General features: G+C 39.4%; 1 protein-coding gene across 10 annotated transcripts in view; it reads left to right on the top strand.

Annotated features, from left to right (window-relative positions):
- Positions 1-17548, top strand: part of SMYD3 (SET and MYND domain containing 3) — a 682473-nt gene that overhangs the window by 509879 nt on the left and 155046 nt on the right. For all 10 annotated transcript variants that reach the window (XM_070602604.1, XM_070602603.1, XM_070602608.1 and 7 more), the window contains one exon: positions 16734-16801. In XM_070602604.1, the coding sequence (XP_070458705.1) occupies positions 16734-16801 (68 nt within the window). The remainder of the gene's footprint in view (positions 1-16733; positions 16802-17548) is intronic.

The following is a 17548-nucleotide window of genomic DNA, read 5'->3' as shown; positions in this document are numbered from 1 at the left end:
CTCGCATGATCAGAGCTGCCAGTTTATCTGAATGTCTGTCCACTGCTAGCCTTGGGGCTAGCATGGTTTGGTGGATGAATGGCTCAGATGTTTACTGAGCATCTGAGTATGTGTTGGGCTCAGAGGAGGCCATGATGAATCAATTATATTTTTTCCTCAAGGCCATTTATCTATTCAAAAAAATATTTATGGAGGGCTTACTATGTGCCAGACACATTAGTAGGTGCAAGTATAGAAAATATTGTGATTTATTTATCTAGCATTCTGAAAATGAAGATATAGGTCATTTGCAGTTTTTTGCGTTTACAAACAATTTTACTATGGACGATCTTCTCATGTGCCCTGCCGAGTTCATTTGCAAGAGGTTCTTTTAGGTAGTGAAAATGAATGAAGTATAGCTACATGCATCAACATATGTGAATCCTAGGAACATAATGTTCAGCCAAAAAAACCAAAAACAAACACAAACAAGTTACATAATAATAAATGCAATATGATTCTGTTTATAAGAAACCAAAAGCATGCAAAACTAAACAATATGTTGTTTAGGGATACATGCATATGGGATAAGACTATTATAAAAACAAGGGATTAAGAAACACAAGATTAAGATAGTGATTACCTCTGGAAGATGGAGAGGCAATGAGATGGGGGGAAGCCAAAGAATATTGTACTGTTCTACCAATACTTGAAGGTATGGGTAATTTCTGTGTATTCAGTGGGTGGTAGATAAATAGAACCTTGACGTACATTATAAATATTATCATGTATGATATATTTATATAGTCCTGTATAATCTATTTAAATTAAATGTTATATTTTTATTATAAATATATATTTAATTTTTCATTTAAAATATTTTTAAAAGATGTGGATCATGACCTCAAGGAACTTATGGTTTGTTGAAAAAGAAAAGCCATATAAGCAAATAAATGCCATAAAGGGTTCAAGGGATGTGACTCCTGGTGTTGAGTTGCTTACAGTCTCGTGGTAGAGATGGATTTTTACATAATTAGCTTCAATTCAAAGTAGAATATAGTAAATGCTATAGCTAATATATGAATAAAATGCTATGAGAGTATAGAGAAATAAAATTAATAGGACATAGGAAAGCTTCTTGAAGGAGGTGCCATTTAAGCTGGATCATGAAGAATGAATAAAATTATGAGCAACATAGACAGTGATCAAAGTATTTTTTTAAAGAGGAAACCTATGGACAAAACCACATGAGTACAGGACATGACTGAGGCATGACAAAGAGGCCGGTATAATTAAAACAGACACTGAGTATTGGGTGTCGTGGGAAGGTAAGATGAGGGTAGATTATGGAGGGCCTTTAATGTCGTGCTAAAGAATCTTGTCTTTATTCTTTAACCACTGGGTGGATGTCATATTTCTCTTTATCTGGTGGCAGTTTAAAGAATTGATTGGAAAAAGACGGAGGGAGGGAGGCAGGAGAGGCAAAGAGCCTACCTTGAAGAGAAGCAAGAGATCATGAAGGCCCACGACAGGTAACAACAGTGGAGATGACAGGAAAGGGATGAATGTGGGAGGTGACACAAAGATATGACCTGATTGGTAATTGAATTTGGAGTGATCCACCACTTTCTCTATCTTGTCTTTTTGCCTTGGTTCTACACTGACTCCTGTATCTGTCTCATTTTGATCTGCAACCTTGATTTATGTAATTGCCATGTTAACTCAGGAAAGGAGCTCCCAACTGCATTTTAGCTAGCATGTTTAAAACACTTGTCTGGGAAAGATTAGCAATATTTGACCACTACAAGTATTTATACCAGGGCAAATGATGTAAATACTCAGGAGAAATATACTTTTCCTAGTTAGAATATTGATCCCTCAGGACATTGACCACCTACGTATAATTTAATTACATCAGTGAGTTAACATGTAAAGTTCCCTGATATATATTATGTGTTAGTTTCTTTTTGCTTAAAAGTATCGCATCCTTTAGCTATTTTATTTTCAATTATTTAAGATAAAAAGGATTACTGTGTTCAAAAGAAGTTAAACAGAAAATCCTTTTTTTATTTCAACAAAAATCGTTGTTGAAAATCTTTCTGAAGTTCTATTGTGCTTTATTAGGTACAATTTACTAAACACCTTTTAATCTTACTTGGTGTTGAACTTCTAGCTTCATTTGTGATGTGTAGCACTGCGGTTGAAGAACAGGCAGAAGGCTAATCACAGCATATACTTTGGAAAGTATAAGGAGGGATTTTGTTACTACTGCTGTTCGTTTTTTAAAACTGAACCCTCCTTGTAAGTTCGTTTTCTTGAGATTTGCTTTCCCTACCTGCTCTCTTCACAGTAACATCTTGAAAAATATTTTTAGTTAATTTAAAGATTTCATATAGTTGGAGTCCAGTATATCAATGTGCAGACAAGTTTCCCAATGTAGTAAATGTAAATATGGAAGAAAAAGAAAGAGAATCTCATCTTGTTTTCTTTCTTTCTCCTGATAAAGTGATAATAATTTATATTATGACCAAAGAGGTCTAACTATCTTGAATTCCTCTTTGGGGAAATAACGCTTTACCCAAAGGTGTTTATTTTTATCACTTTCTGGGATGTTTTGGGGATTTCATGATTACATGCCTACAAAGCCCCTTTGTTGTAGATTCTTACAGCCTCCTGCTCAGCCTCTAATTGCTACCTGCTTTATCTGATAACTACCTTTCTTTTAAGAATCTAGTGTCTTACTAAAGCTAGAGATATTTCGTCTTCACCTTGGTATCGCACGTAGGTATGCACGAGCCCCCGCGCAAGGGAAGTTGCTTGGATATGTTCAAAGGCTGTTGTTGGGACATGACTCTCTATATGCAGTTGAGGACGTTTGGGGAGTTCAGGCTTATCACTTTAGGAAGGATTTTTACAACCCTGCAGTGCTTAGCTAATGCCGTATCTGCCTTTAGGTTAGCAAAAGCCTGGTGTGTCCACACTATGAATACCACATTGTTAGCGCATATGGACTTTCACTGTGTCTTTTGCACAGAATGCTAGCTGTGCTGGGAGCAGGGGGATACCTGTCACTGGTCCTTAACTGGAGCATCCGGGGAGTTAGGATCTCAAGTTTGTTTGATTAGAACAATGGTAACAGTGGTGCCCATCATCTGGTACTCTCTCCTTTTACCTATAAGCTGCCTCTTCATTTGCTTCTGAAGATCAGCTTTCTGATTTATTGGATGAAACTATCATCAGGCAGCCATGTAAAATCATTGTATGTTTTCTTCTGTTCTTGTCAATCTTTCCTTTTTCTTCATGACAATCCAAATACATACTGACAATCAGTAATTCTCACACCTCTCTTGCCTGTGGGTCTTTGTAACATTTCTGTTGTCAATTCATTGTTCCCTTAGTCCTCTTTTTTTCATGCCTTGTTTCCTTCTATTTCATTTTTGCTCCGTTTCCCAAAGTGATCCTTGCATTTCAGTTTTTTAGACTTATCTTTTATTGATAATGCTTTGGTTTGTTTTTCCCCTTCAAACAGGCTTTACAATAATAATCTGTCCTTAGGGGTATTTCTGTGTTATTTTCTTTGAAACCAGCGTTTATTTTCCTGCCATTGATAACTTACTAATTTTTTCCTCAGAAATAGCAGATTAATTCTCATTTGGACTGTTAGGCTATTCATTGTGTCTGAATTCAGAGTTGGAACCTCACATATGCAAATTCAGTATGCTTACTTTAATTATCAAACTCTGATTTCTTTAGTGAATATGTTCTGTTTTGCATTTAGATGTTGGGGGAAAATGAGAGAGTATGTGCAAATAAGGCTGGAGGGAAAGAAGGAATCATCTGGAATTTTATTTTTTATTAAAAATAACCAAGTTTGTGTATAACCCAAGAAAAGGAAAACTTGACTTTTATTTGTCGTGGTGAGCAGTAGGGTGGCCGTTGAATCTCACAGATCAGGAAGTTCAGCTGTTTCTTTTTCATGGAGGCGACGCTGAAAGTGATCATTAAAAAGGACAATGCAAAGGAAGTGGGGAGTTTTAATGGTCAGACTAGAGGCAGCATAATCCAACTTCTAATGGTTAGGATTTGTCTAAAGTCATGAAAAAATACTTTAAAAAAGATATTTGAAGTCTGTGTGCATCATGATAAAGTGACCATTGAGTGGATAATTCACTCTCGGATCTTTGTATAATCAAGGATTGCAACGGGCTCTTGGTGATCAAGGACTCTGGGCTGGTCTAAGATTATCCACTCCTTGGCATTGTGGGTAATAAGTGTAATGCAGAACAATGTGCCCCCCCCCTGTTTTTCTTCAGTTCCTGTATAGTTTCTGTATCTGTCTTTGTATATCTTTCTTCAGTTCACTTACATGTTAAGTAGTCTTGAAGGCCAGTGCTCTCAATGAAAAATAACCAACTGAGGTTTCAGAGCATTCAATACTTAGCTGTACAGTTTGTCAGGTTAAGGGTGAATGACTTTGAAATCCATCGCAGCTTCTCTCCCTGAACTAACCTCATGAGTGCTTTCATTTGATAGGGAGAGCTATGTGGTAGGTGGAAAAAAAAACCCTGAACTTGGATTTTCAAGTAACTAATTTAAATTATGTTCCAAGGGAAATTGCACTGCTTTAACTCAGTATTGAAAGAAGATGCTGAGAACTTATGTACATTGAGTCACCTCCATAGTGTAGTCAGGTTTGTCAAGACCATTGACTTGGCACAAGCAGTGTAACTTTATATCAGGGTTGTGTTTGGGGTTTTGAGTGACTTAAGATAGTCTGTTCTACAGTGACTGATTTGGAGGATGATGAAAACAAAGAATTGAAAGTGGTGGTAAATGTTGTGATGCTAAAATTCAAGGAGAGCACCCCAACCTGTTTAGTGGAAGAGGTTCTAAGAGACAGAGGGGCAGTCAGAAACTCCGGACCTAATCTGGCTGTGGTGACAGAAATGTCCTGTACTCAGATACTAGTTATGTAGATCAGGACTTAGATTCTTCCAGGAACCTGGAGATATAGATAGGATATTGTATTTCATTAATTCCAAGGTGCATATTTTTTCTCAGTTTTATATCTCTGAAATTGGAATCTGTTTTACAACTGGTAGCCTGACATAGTTTAATTGTTGATGATTTTACTTAATGTTAGTGGTACAAAACATCATAGTGCTTCTTACTATTTATTGAGTGTATTTTATAGTTGATGAAATATGGTAATAACAATGATCTTGCTGCTGTTTACTAAACTACCTATGTGCCAGGAGCCATTCTGAGGCCTGCATGTATTATCTCATTTAATCCTCACAATTCTTCTGTTTTGTAGCTCTCTGGTAAATTCTGGTCCTTTCTTTCTTTTTTTTTTTTTTAAAGATTGGCACCTGAGCTAACATCTGTTGCCAGTCTTCTTTTTTTTTTTTCCCTTCTGCTTCTCCCCAAAGCCGCTCTAGTACATAGTTGTATATTCTAGTTGTGAGTGCTTCTGGTTGTGCCATGTGTGACACCGCCCTAGCATGGCCTGACAAGCAGCGCCATGTCCATGCCCAGGATCCGAACCAGCGAAGTCCTGGGCCACTGAAGTGGAGCACGTGAACTTAACCACTCGGCCACGGGGTCAGCCCCTGGTCCTTTATTTCTGGGCTCTTCCTAATGAAAACTAATTGTGCAGTAGTGTAGAAATGCAGATTCATACATAATTTAGCACATTTCACCCCACATAAAACTACTAACTCCCTGATATTTTGAAATGTGATCAGGTGAGAAGGCGGAAGGCATTCATGACACAAGAGAAAACAATCAGGTTTATTTTGGGGGAAGATGAGAGGAGGGCCAGGGTGGGAAGGAAGGGTTCTTTTCAGTCATTCTCTGATCAGTCCATGTATGAATGCCTGCAAATACTGTGACATTCACATGACAAAGTGTCAAGGCTTCATTTTCTTCTTTCTTATTGTAGCCGCTTGCTCTTTTGTAGCTGATTTATCTTTCCGACCTGCACTGGGGAGAGAATATCCCTCTCTTTGTGGCACTAATTTGCTAATGGTGGCTGGCTGCTGCAAGACAATGGGAAAGTGGAAAATTCAAAGGCCATCCATTTTACTTTACGTCTCCCAGCTGGTCTTCAGTAATCCCCAGCAATCCTTCGTGTGGATGATCAGGGAGTGTGGGGAGGCCAGTGCGCCTCCCGGGGCCCTGGAAGAGCAGCCGACTTGTGTGTTTGTAAATTGATCTGACAGATTAGAGTGCCACCCTGCATCATTGCAACTTGTATTTTGACAGAGTCACTTACAAAGAAATATAGCCAATAGTCAGGAAAATAATCTTTGGCTGAGGAAGGCTAAAATTTGTCAGCATTAGAGAGAAACGTGGCATTTTTACATTCTTCCTTCACTTGGATCCCTAGGCAACATGGTGGAAGGGACAGTTTTTCTCCTTCCTTCCTAGTTCCTAGCACCCTGCCTGGTATAAAATAGGTCCTGAATAAATGAGGGAATAAATCTCTATTTCTGACTGCCTTTCAGTTAACCTCCTCTGCCAATTTGTCCTGTATATAGTTCTTTCAGGACCGAGTTTTCTGCCATGAAGGCTATTTTGACTAACTAAAGTTTGCTAATGTACGAGAGGAGGAGAACATCTAGCCTTTAGTGTGTTGACTTCTCTTTGCCTTCCTTTCTTCATCCTTAAAGTGAAGACACTGTACTAACAGCCCCCTTGTGAGGGAGCTGAGAACTAGAAGAGGCAATGCGTGGGAAGTGCTTCAAGATGTAGCATCAGAGAAATGTCAGATGGCCCTCTCTCAGGCACTGTACTTGGGTTTTACTGAGGGCCTTGCCTTGTTGGAAAACAGCAGGTTTCGTGGTATAATTTTCGGGTGGCCTCAGCAAGTGGTGGAGGAAAGCTCTCCGCTTCAGATCCGCCATCACTTGCGCTCAACCCTTCCTCCTCCTTTGTGGTTCTTCAGAGAAAAGATTGTGGTGTTTTAGGCAGTCCTATCTCTAATATTGCTATGCTTTTTTTTCTCCTCTCCGCTTTTAATGACATGGAGTGAGAACATGGCATATTTGAGAGGTTTGTCTTTGTGAAACCATGGAAGAAATGTGGTGGGTATTTTGTTCCACTTGCTGTGTCCCTATTCCTTTTAGTTCTTAGTGTTTACTTTTCTAATGTCTGTTGTTATCAGATGTCACCACCTTCAATTTTTGAAAGTCAAAGTGGTCTGTATAGGCATTAAGTTTATGCCAGTTTTCTTCAATCTGAGGAAAAAATTTTTAGAATTTATAATTAAGTTGACATTTTCTCACTGTGTCAAGTAAGGGGTAGAAGTTTGAGTTATACCTGTGATTCTAGATTCCAGGTAGCTCCTTCGGTGACCCCTCTTCAGGGAGCCTTCCTGACCTGCCCCAGCTGAGCGAACGACCCCTCTTGCTGGGCACAAGTGCCGTTTGCATATAATTTATGGGCTAATATGGTTGTTTCCCCTGCTAGTCTCAGAGTCACTGAGGGCAGGTCTTGTCTCACTCCTTCTTACAGTTTTTGCCATAGGAAGGAATGGAAAGGGAGAGAGAGAAAGGGGGAAAGAGAGGACATTAAGAGAACATTTTTCTTGGCTGCGTAATGATGATTGCCTTGGTTTATTAACAGTTCTGTATAGAAGTCACAAAGGCTATCAAAGTCACTGATATTAAATATACTCAGCACATATTCATTCTTTCAGCAAACATTTTTTGAGCATACTCAGTATGTCAGATCAGTCTGAGCCAGGGGGAGAAAAAGAATAAAATTGAATCTCTACCTTCTTGGAGCTCACATACAAAGAAATAGCTGTAATATACTTTCCTGTATTTGGGGGTGGATATGTGGGCAAGTCCTGCAGGAGCTCAAGCCCAAGAGGCTCCCTCCCCCAGCCAGACGAACCGAAGGCCTCCGGCAAGGGAAGTTGAGCCGAGCCTCGAAGGATCAGTGAGCGTTGAGTAGATGAAGGATGGATGTGGGCACTTTCTAGGCAGAGGGACTGGCCCTCCCTGCTTGAAAATTCAGAGGACAGCATGAAAGGGCAAGCACCAGAGAAGAGACTGGAGCAGTTGGTCAGGACCAGATCCACACTCGGCAGTCAGCCCCTCTCCCTAGGCCAGGGTTTACCTATCTTCTTTCAAACCCATTCTTCTTCTGTAATGCTTTCTTCTTCAGGAGTCTCACTACCTAGCCAAGAAGAGTTTGTCAGATTTTACTTTCAGCAGTGTACCTTACAAAAGATATATTTGATCTGCTTTTCCAAATTCCCTCCCCTCTTCACATTCTGATGAACTCTGAATGGGGCCGCGGGCCTCCCTTGCGAATCTCTGTAGATCACCACTGAAGTGTTTCAGGAGCAGCTTGCTGGCCTTTTATCTAGTCACCACCCCAGGAATCCTGTCAGGAAAGAGGCTGGGGATAGTACCATTTATGTATTCATTCTGGTGATTAGTTTAAAATGGTACCAGAAGAGAAGACAAAGGATCAAATCGTGTGCTTGCATTGAAATCCCATCGGTGTTTTGTGTATCTGCCTGGAAGAGCGACTCAAGGAAGCCAGGAAAGGCTGATTATGAGCTACCTCTAGAGAGAGGGGAGGGCTGGGGGTGGGAATAAAGCCATGATTTATTTTCTCTTTTACTTCCTTCTCTATTTCTGAAAATAAGGGAGCGCACCTTGAGAGATCACAAGAGGGACCGTCACACCTCAGAGGCTAATTTCTTGCAGCCTCTGGAGTGTGTGATTGTAGTTGTGACTCTCCCCAGTCTGACTGGTCTTCTTTCCTCCCCGACTCCTGCCCATGTGGGTCATCAGGCAGTGTCCAGGGATCGGGTATGAATGGGCAACCACTGAAGGATTGACCCACTGAGGTGCTCCCTCCTCTACTGCCACTGCCTGCCAGAAACATTCCCCATATAGTTCCCAAAACACCCTGGTGCAGGCCCGTGGAGCTTGTCAGGGAGTCGTGCACACTTCGCATGCTACAGTGTGAAATATATGCTTCTGGGGTTTCACTCCCTGAGATGTCAAATATGATCAGTATGACAAACCCTTGCCTGCCAGAATCTCTCCTGGAGAGAATATTCACCTTAATTTCTACACAGTGAAGGTAATCTCTGCTCACACTTGAATTTATCTTTCATTTAGGGATTACATTAAGCAGTTGGTTAGTGTTCAGTTTTATCTTTCACATAGAACATTTTTCTGTAGTTTTCTTTTCTCCATTAACTTGATGGAAAAACACAGAAGATTTGAGCCACACTCTGCTATATTCAGTTCGGCCTCGGTCAGGTGATACACACCACCGAGCGTGCTTCATGTAGGAATTTAGTACTGGAACTAAGACAAATGACACTGAAGAATACTGGCACTGCTCGGGGGTGAGTTTTTGCACCTACTACTTGGAAAGAGAATAATGAAACTAGATTATCATGTAAGAGAACATTTTTAGACATTGAAGCTGAACAAAAGAATCTTTAAGTGTAATCTATGGGAGAAGGTTGAGTTCATTGTGGTAATAAACTTTTTGGATAGGAGCATGACTAAATGAAATTTTTAACAGAAAAGACTTTTATGGCAAAGCTATGGAAACCTACAACAATATCCTGTAATAAATTATTTAAGAATATTATAGTAGTTCTGAGCCTCAGGATGTGGGAGGAAAGTTAAACAATGGAAATCATGTTACAGAGCTTTATACTTTTATACATATTTGACAGACATCTATAGTAAGTACTTTTTTCATCAGATAACTTATAAGGAGGTGAAATGGCAGGTAATATCCTCAGGGAAAGCATAATAGACAAATTGGTGAATATCATTCCTGTTTTGTTTTCTCTTATGCAGGACAGTTGTTTAAGATATAATGAGTTTTGCTGTGAGTAAAGCCCTTAGAAAAATTGAAGTGTGGGTAGGTTTCAGAAAGCAAACATGTTACCTGAAAGGCCTTGGTTCTGGGAGTCCTCCTGTGCTAGCATGTGGCAGTTTGACCTTGGGAAAGATGTAAAATGGGAAGCACAATTTTATGGTTGCTATCCCCTCATTTACAGTATTGGCCTTGATATTGATTTTAGCCTTGGCAAGTGATTGTTGAGTATTTTGTATATCAAGTGTGCACTGTTTGTGACCCAGCTCAAAATGTGACAGACGCCGTTGCAGTTGAGGAAACAGTACTTGAATGTACCAGGGTGTAGAAGGACAGACTTCCAAGTATATTGTTATATGGGATGTGATCGAGTTTTCTTAAGTAAGATTATTTTTTTGCTTGGCTTGCGTTATAAAATAAATTTGTAAAATCTTTAAAAATATTCATAACAAGGGGCCGGCCCTGTGGCCAAGTGGTTAAGTTCACACACTCTGCTTCGATGGCCCGGGATTTCGCCGGTTTGGATCCTGGGTGCGAACATGGCACCGCTCATCAAGACATGCTGAGGCGGCATCCCACATGCCACAACTAGAAGGACCCACATCTAAAAAATATATTTATAACTATATACCGGCGGACTTTGGGGAGAAAAAGGAAAAATAAAATCTTAAAAAGAAAATTCGTAACATATAAAAACAAATTTTTAATTTTCTCATGTAACTAGTGGTGTATTTGGTTTAATTTGCTTTAAATTAGTTTTGTACCAAAAAAAAGCATTATTTATCAACACCTACATTTTTAACTGAATATTTTTGGTTTGGGTCTTAGGCAACATCATGATTTCATGACCTGATATTTACCATTCTTATAGTGTACTCTTTAAGAAACCAGCTAGATTAGATTTTTATAATTTTCATGTTCTGTTTCTAAGTGAGAAGATAAGAGAAGGTTTTAGGTGGCTAGGTGCAAGCACATTTCAAGTAACACACTGGAGACTTTAATAGTCTTCATGCTATTTACTAAAAATAAGATTCTATACTCATTATATGTTTTCTTTCTAACCTTTTTTAGATACTAGAGATGTCTTGAGGTGCTGTGTAAGAATTTCAACCAGATGAAGTCATTATGTGGAGCACCTTCAGTCAAATTTATGGGATTATCATTTTCCTATTTCTCCTTGTTTCCTGACAGCCTTGCTTGCTGTCTTTAACCAGTGGTCCATTAGGTCTGCAAATGAAATAACGTATGACTAGAAACATTGGAAAACTCTGTAATGTCAGACTGCCGCAAAGTAGCAGTGGAACAAAGCAGCAGCTCAGTCAGGAGTCATGAGCACAGTCGTTTGCCTCACCGCCTTAAAGCCTGCTGTCTGACAGAACGGGGAGTCTGTCCAGCTACTTCCCGTCACAGGGAAAATATATTGCAGTAGTTGTTTACTTATTGATTTTTAAAAATTGAAATGGAAACAGATGCCATAACCATCCTTACCGTGTAAACTTTCTGGAAACACTTTGGTGAATCCTGAGATTTGTGATTTTCTCATAAATGCTGCCTCTGCGCTCCCGAGCTGACCTCCCTCCCGGCCTGGTCCGCTCCCATGGTTCTTCTGGTTTGGAGATTGCAAACCCATCCTTTTCAGGGCTAGGCAAAGATTGTAAACTGCAAACCCATCCTTTTCAGGGCTAGGCAAAGATTGTAAACGAGTGGCCAAAGGAGGGAGTGGGACGTTAGGAAAGGCCTGATTTGAGTCATGAAAGATAGATAAATATTTGCCATGCAGACAGGAGAGATCAGAGGTAAAGTTTTAAATCTGTTAGGGTTTATGAGAAGATTCTGGAATAATAATTCTTATTTAATAAAATGTCATATTCTATGAAAGGAGAATACTGTACCCTGACTAAAATACTTAACTGTGCTTCTAAGGTTAGAGAATTATCAGTTCTAGGAGGAGGAGTGAGGGGCAACTATTTTGTATGAAAACTTCTGTTTTTGGTTTTCATACCTGCCAGCTCTTCCTACTTCCTTTCCTTCTGTCCACAGAGCTTAATAAAACTAAATACAGTAAGCTCCATTTTGAAAATTTATCTTTAGTTCCTCTAATTAATAAATTCTGTGTCAAAATTTCTGTTCTTAACGTTCTACTTATGCTTTAAATAGAGAAATTGTAAAAGAAATGCAGATAGTCTTAAAACCACTTTATATTTGTGTTCAGAAACTGAATTTCCTTTTGTATAAATATTTTAAAATTTATATTTTCTTGAAATTGAAAGCGTTCTTTAAAGTAGGCCAGAAGCCAGCTAAAGCTACTTGCACACAGACTAAGTTCTTTGCAGATGTGAGTAATTAGTGGGAGGGGGCTGGGAGGTGGATGGCTGCTCAGTTATGGTGTAGAATTACTCTGTTTTGAATGGGTTGTAAGTTTTCTCATGGCCCTTCAACTTTACCATTAAAAGGTAATGGTATGTTGGTGATTTTCCCTTGTGTCTCCAATATCTTAATTTATCTGCTGCTACAAAAATTTTCTAGTTCAGAAAATACGAGGAAAAAAATGTGAAATTTAAATATGTATATAACATAAGTCTCTGAGCTATTCATTTTGTGTTTTGGTATTCATTGCTGCAGGGGAATTTTTAACCCCAGAACACAAATGTCAGGTTCTGGACCTAGAACCTGAACCAGATGATGTAAGAATTTGGTTCATAAAATAATTTTAGTTTCACTGTACTTGTTTTTATAAAATATAGAGGTTCAATGACCACTTGTACTAGCTCACTAGATTTTTATCATCTAAAAAGGCTATAATGTTATAAAGGCTTTTGATTATTTCAGAAGAAAAATTATGAAGAGTAAACAATTTTTTATTCAATAATTATAAAGTAATTTAATGTTCTTTCTAATTTCATGTCATGGGAAACATTGTTTTGTTTTTTTTTTTAAAGATTGGCACCTGTGCTAACATCTGTTGCCAATCTTTTTTTTTCCCTTCTTCTCCCCAAAGCCCGCCAGTACATAGTTGTATATCCTAGTTGTGAGTGCCTCTGGTTGTGTTATGTGGGATGCCACCTCAGGATGGCCTGATGAGCGGTGCCATGTCCGCCCAGGATCCGAACCAGCAAAACCCTGGGCCACCAAAGTAGAGCGCACGAACTCAACCACTCAGCCACAGGGCCGGCCCTGGGAAATATTTTTAAAGTAATACTCAAGCTTAGTTTTAGAAAGAATTTTTTAACCTAATTGCTTTTTAATTGAAACAATGTCATTAATATGCTTTTCTGAATGTGTCTTTGTGTGAAGTATTTATTCATTAATTGTTTACCTATGTAGTTTCCTAAGAAAACTGCTTATACAAAGATAATACTTTTAAAATGTTTAAACTTTTATCTTGGGGTTTATTTCCATTCTTTTACCTCTTGGTATAAAGAGCAATTCCTTTCAAATTTTCACTTGAGCACATATGGACATATTGTATACCTATTCTTTCATTTAAAAAAGAAAAACCCTGAGAGCTATCTCATATCCACCATTGCTATCAGTTATATATGTCAAAAATATTTCCCCTAACGTTTTCCTCAATTCAGATAGTGCTGAATGGAACCAGTATTTTTAATGAAAGTTGGGAGTAGGCAAAAAGTTAAACTTTTTATTCACTAGCTCAGGAACTAGCACATAACACCTTAGAATAGTGCAGATGAGGAACTTGTCTGGAGTTTAAGTAAAACTTTAAAACATCTTATTTACATTCTGGAGTAGGGCAGAATGCGAGATGAGGGTGACAGATTGATAATAGTGAAAACAGGAAAAGGAAAAGAAGGAAGGAAAGTAAAGAATTAAAGGAAAAGATGCAAGAGAAGTGAAAGGGAAGGATGTGAGGGCTATCATTCATTCATTCATTCATTTATTCTGCAAATATTTTTTTTGCCCAGTGTATTAGGCACCTGGCATTACAAGCAGAGAATCAGAACAAGTCCTTGTGCTCTTCTGATGGATAAGACTGTCGTTCCATCCATTGGACTAATGGAGAAGAGGATGAAACGAAAGAACTAGAGCGGAGAGAAAGAAGGGACAAAGAGATATGAGCAGGGACGTAGAGAGACTGGATGCCTAAGGACAATAGAGACGGAAGATTAACTTCTGCTCACTCCTTTTCATGGCACAGAACTACATCCCTCTCTCCTCTATCACACTTACAGGGTACCTATCATTTGTTTCTGGCATCTTCTCTGACCCTATTCTAGATAGTGACCCTCTCAGGACGGTGAGGACCACACCCATGCAACCATCCATCTATAGGAAAAGTGTTTATTAGTGTCTTCCGTATGCCAGGCCAACATTGTGCCAGGCACAGGCATACAGTGGTAAACAAACACTATCACTGCCCTCCGAGTGGTTTACAGTCTGGTGTATGTATTTGGTGTCGAGTAAATGGGTAAATATTTAGTGATCTAGTGTGGTGAGTGCTGCTGAAGAGGTAAGTAAAATTTAGCTGCCTCTAAGGATCAGGAAAAGTTTCCTGGAGGAAGAGATAGCCAAGATGACCTTTCCCTTTGTTAGCACTTCCTTTTTAAAAGTTCCATCAGAATAAACCTATTTTGGAAAACCCTTTGTTTGCTTCATGGTTGAGAAAAAAATTTTAAATTTTGGTTTGATTCAAAAGTTAGTAAATTAGATCTGTTTGACCTGGTTTTTCATTGGTGGATGGCTTCAGGGAAAGTCCTGATTACACTTTAAAAATATGTGTTAAAATATATGTCCCCCCCAAAAAAGAATTCATACCCCTTTAAAAATGTTTAAAGTTTCAAAAAGAAAACACAAGATCTTTTGTCCTGTATTTTTGCCATCCATTTTATACATGCATATGTATAGGCAGTACACTGTTGCAGCTTAATATGAAACAGATGCCCCTAAAGCAATGTGACTAGTCTGTGTTTAAAGTATGTGTATGTGCACCAGTGTATTTCCTGATTTGGAACTGCAGTTTTATCAGACTTTTAGAGGAAGAATTCCAAATCGTGATAAGTTGCACTGGATTTCATGTAAGAGCCCTTTGGAACATTGGAAGAGTCTCAAAGGACTGAACACTTTTTCATACTTTATGTCTTTTCATACAAACCTGATTTAGAGAAACTCATTGTCGCTGCTTTTTCCTTTACAGAAACTTCATAATAAGTCAGCATCCATTTGTAGTCACTGGTTCATCTGAAATCTGTAGTGGCTTCTTCTACTTTCTTTGTCATGAGCTTTGCTCTGTTTTGTCTTAAATTTTTATCTCCAGCCCTAACTGCTCCCCTGAACTCTGATTGCTCATTCTTAGTCTCTCCTTGGATGTCTAATAGGCCGTTTCAAATGTAACATAGCTAAAACAGAACCAGACTTCCTCCCACCTCCCTGCAGCCAAACCTGTTCCTTTTACAGTCTTTCTCATCTTAATTAATAAATGGCAACTATAATCTTCTTCTTGTTCAGGCCCAAAACTCGAGCATTATCCTTGACTCTCTTCATTGTCCGTAAGCAATCCATCAGTAAATCCTGTTGGCAGTACCACCCACTTCTCCCCATGTCCACTGCTACCAACATCCAGGCCACCATCATGTCTTGCCTGGGCTCTGACCATTTCGTCTACTTCCACCCTTATCTTTCTATAGCCCATTCTTTAACCAACAGCCAGAGTGATCCTTTCACAACAGAAGTCAGATCCATTCACTCCTTGGCTCAGAAGCAACCCAGTGACTTTGTCTCGTTCAGAATAAAATCCAGACATGGCTGTAAGTCCCTATATGATCTCTCTGATCTCATTTCTTACCCCTCTTTTTACCTGCTTTGGCTACACCATCCTTCTTGCTGTTACTCTTTGCCCAGGAATATTCCCATCTCTGGGCCTTTGCACTTGCTCTTTCTCCTGACATGAACCTTCATCACCTAGACATGCACGTGTTCACTTCCACAGTTCCTTCAGGTCTCTGCTTAAATGTCCTCTCATCCTAAAGAACTTTTCTGAGGACTTGTTCCTCTGTCCCTTTACTTTACCGTATTTCTTACTTAGCATTTATCTACATGTGACATTTTTCTGTCATTGTTTTTGTCTGTCTTCCCCACTAGAATTTAAGCTCCATGAAGGCAGGAGTTTTGCTTTTTTTCTTCCCTTCTCTATCCTCAACACCTGCCTGAGGCAGTGACGTGTGGCCAGGATCTAGATTTTTTAGTTCTGAGTCCAGTGCTCTTTCCAGATTCTGTGTGGCGTTCATAAGTGTTAAGTTCCTTGAGCACAGTGATTACATCTTTTATTTCTTTTGCCCCGTTCCTCCTAGGGTATAAGACTGTGTACTCAGTGCGGGGTTCCATGTGCCTATTAAATGCTGTGGCATGACTGAATGACTTCCTGTGCTTGTTGTGGTCTGTGGTCAACTTGGATCACAGATTCCCTCAGGGTGTACTTCACTCCTAGTAGGAATAAAAGACAGGCTGCTGTTACACTCATCAGATACACGGTGGCATTTGGAAACTGCAGGCAGTTTGAGTGAACAATCCGACACAATAGGAGTCTAGTTCTCAACAAATAGATTATTTATATTCTGAATTTTGAAAATTTCATATAACTGTGTCAGTTTAGGTGAGAGGGTTAGAGGGAAGGGCCCGGTGCTGGTTTAAGCCTGAGTTTTGTTTTTTCCTTTTTTGCAAGATGTTGGTATTTCTGCACTTAACCATCCAATGTTCTTAAGAAAATGTGTTCCAGATATGTTCTTCTGCAAATGAGACAGCATGTTTGGCTTGGATCTTTCCAGAGCAACTACTAAAAGGCCCCTGAATTTTATTTTGAAAATTTTTGTTCTCTTGCCTGTGAAGCGTTTTAGGTGACCCCGGTAATCCTGATTGTCTCTTCCTTGTTTTTACAGGTGATCTGCAACTCTTTCACCATCTGTAATGCAGAGATGCAGGAAGTCGGTGTTGGCCTATATCCTAGGTATGGTGGATGGTGTTTCATTTACTGCAAGAAACATCTTTAATTCCCACCCAGCTCCCCAGCCTTTTGGAGGTGGTTAGGCTGTTATGGCAGCTGGTTCAAGAGCCAAGCTTGAAACCTAATGAGAAAATGCAAAAAATGGAAAATGTTAAATTTGAAGAAAACAATTTTATAACCCCACATTATATGCTGTGGTATTAACAGAGGCAGACTTCAGGCCTAAATTCTTGTTCTCAGGAACTTTGGGGTAAAAAGTTGGATTGTGGGTGCTAATAAACCGTCAGGCTGAGACTTGCTTATCCCCTCACCCCTGCCCTGGTCTTATTCCCCAGCTCCTGGGCTGAAGCACGTGATTATTTCACCAGACTTGCTGTACTGAACCAGCTGGGTTCATTTTGTCTTTTGTCTTAGCATACTTGGAGCCCCACTGCTCTAGGAGGCAAGAAAACTTTCAGGGTTTGGCCCTCTGAAGTGCCCTGTCTATCACTGAGGTGACCTTTACGACTGGGCTACTGGACTGTCCTTCCACAGCACTCCAGACTCACTCCTAGTTTCATCTTATTTTCTTGCTGTTAGGGTCCAAATATAAATATAGTCTTTCTTAGAATGAACTGTGAATCTGAGAATTCAGCTTCTTTTCTTAGTTCTCACAAGTATAATGGACTACAAGTCTATCAATATTCAATAATGGGTATTGGTTCAGAGCTTAGGCTCTGAGTTCAGACAACCTGGTTCAAATTCAGTCAC

The sequence above is a fragment of the Equus przewalskii genome, chromosome 31, assembly GCF_037783145.1.
Source record: "Equus przewalskii isolate Varuska chromosome 31, EquPr2, whole genome shotgun sequence".
Lineage (NCBI taxonomy): Eukaryota > Metazoa > Chordata > Mammalia > Perissodactyla > Equidae > Equus > Equus przewalskii.
Note: the sequence above shows the minus strand (reverse complement) of the source record. Positions and strands in the feature narration are given on the sequence as shown.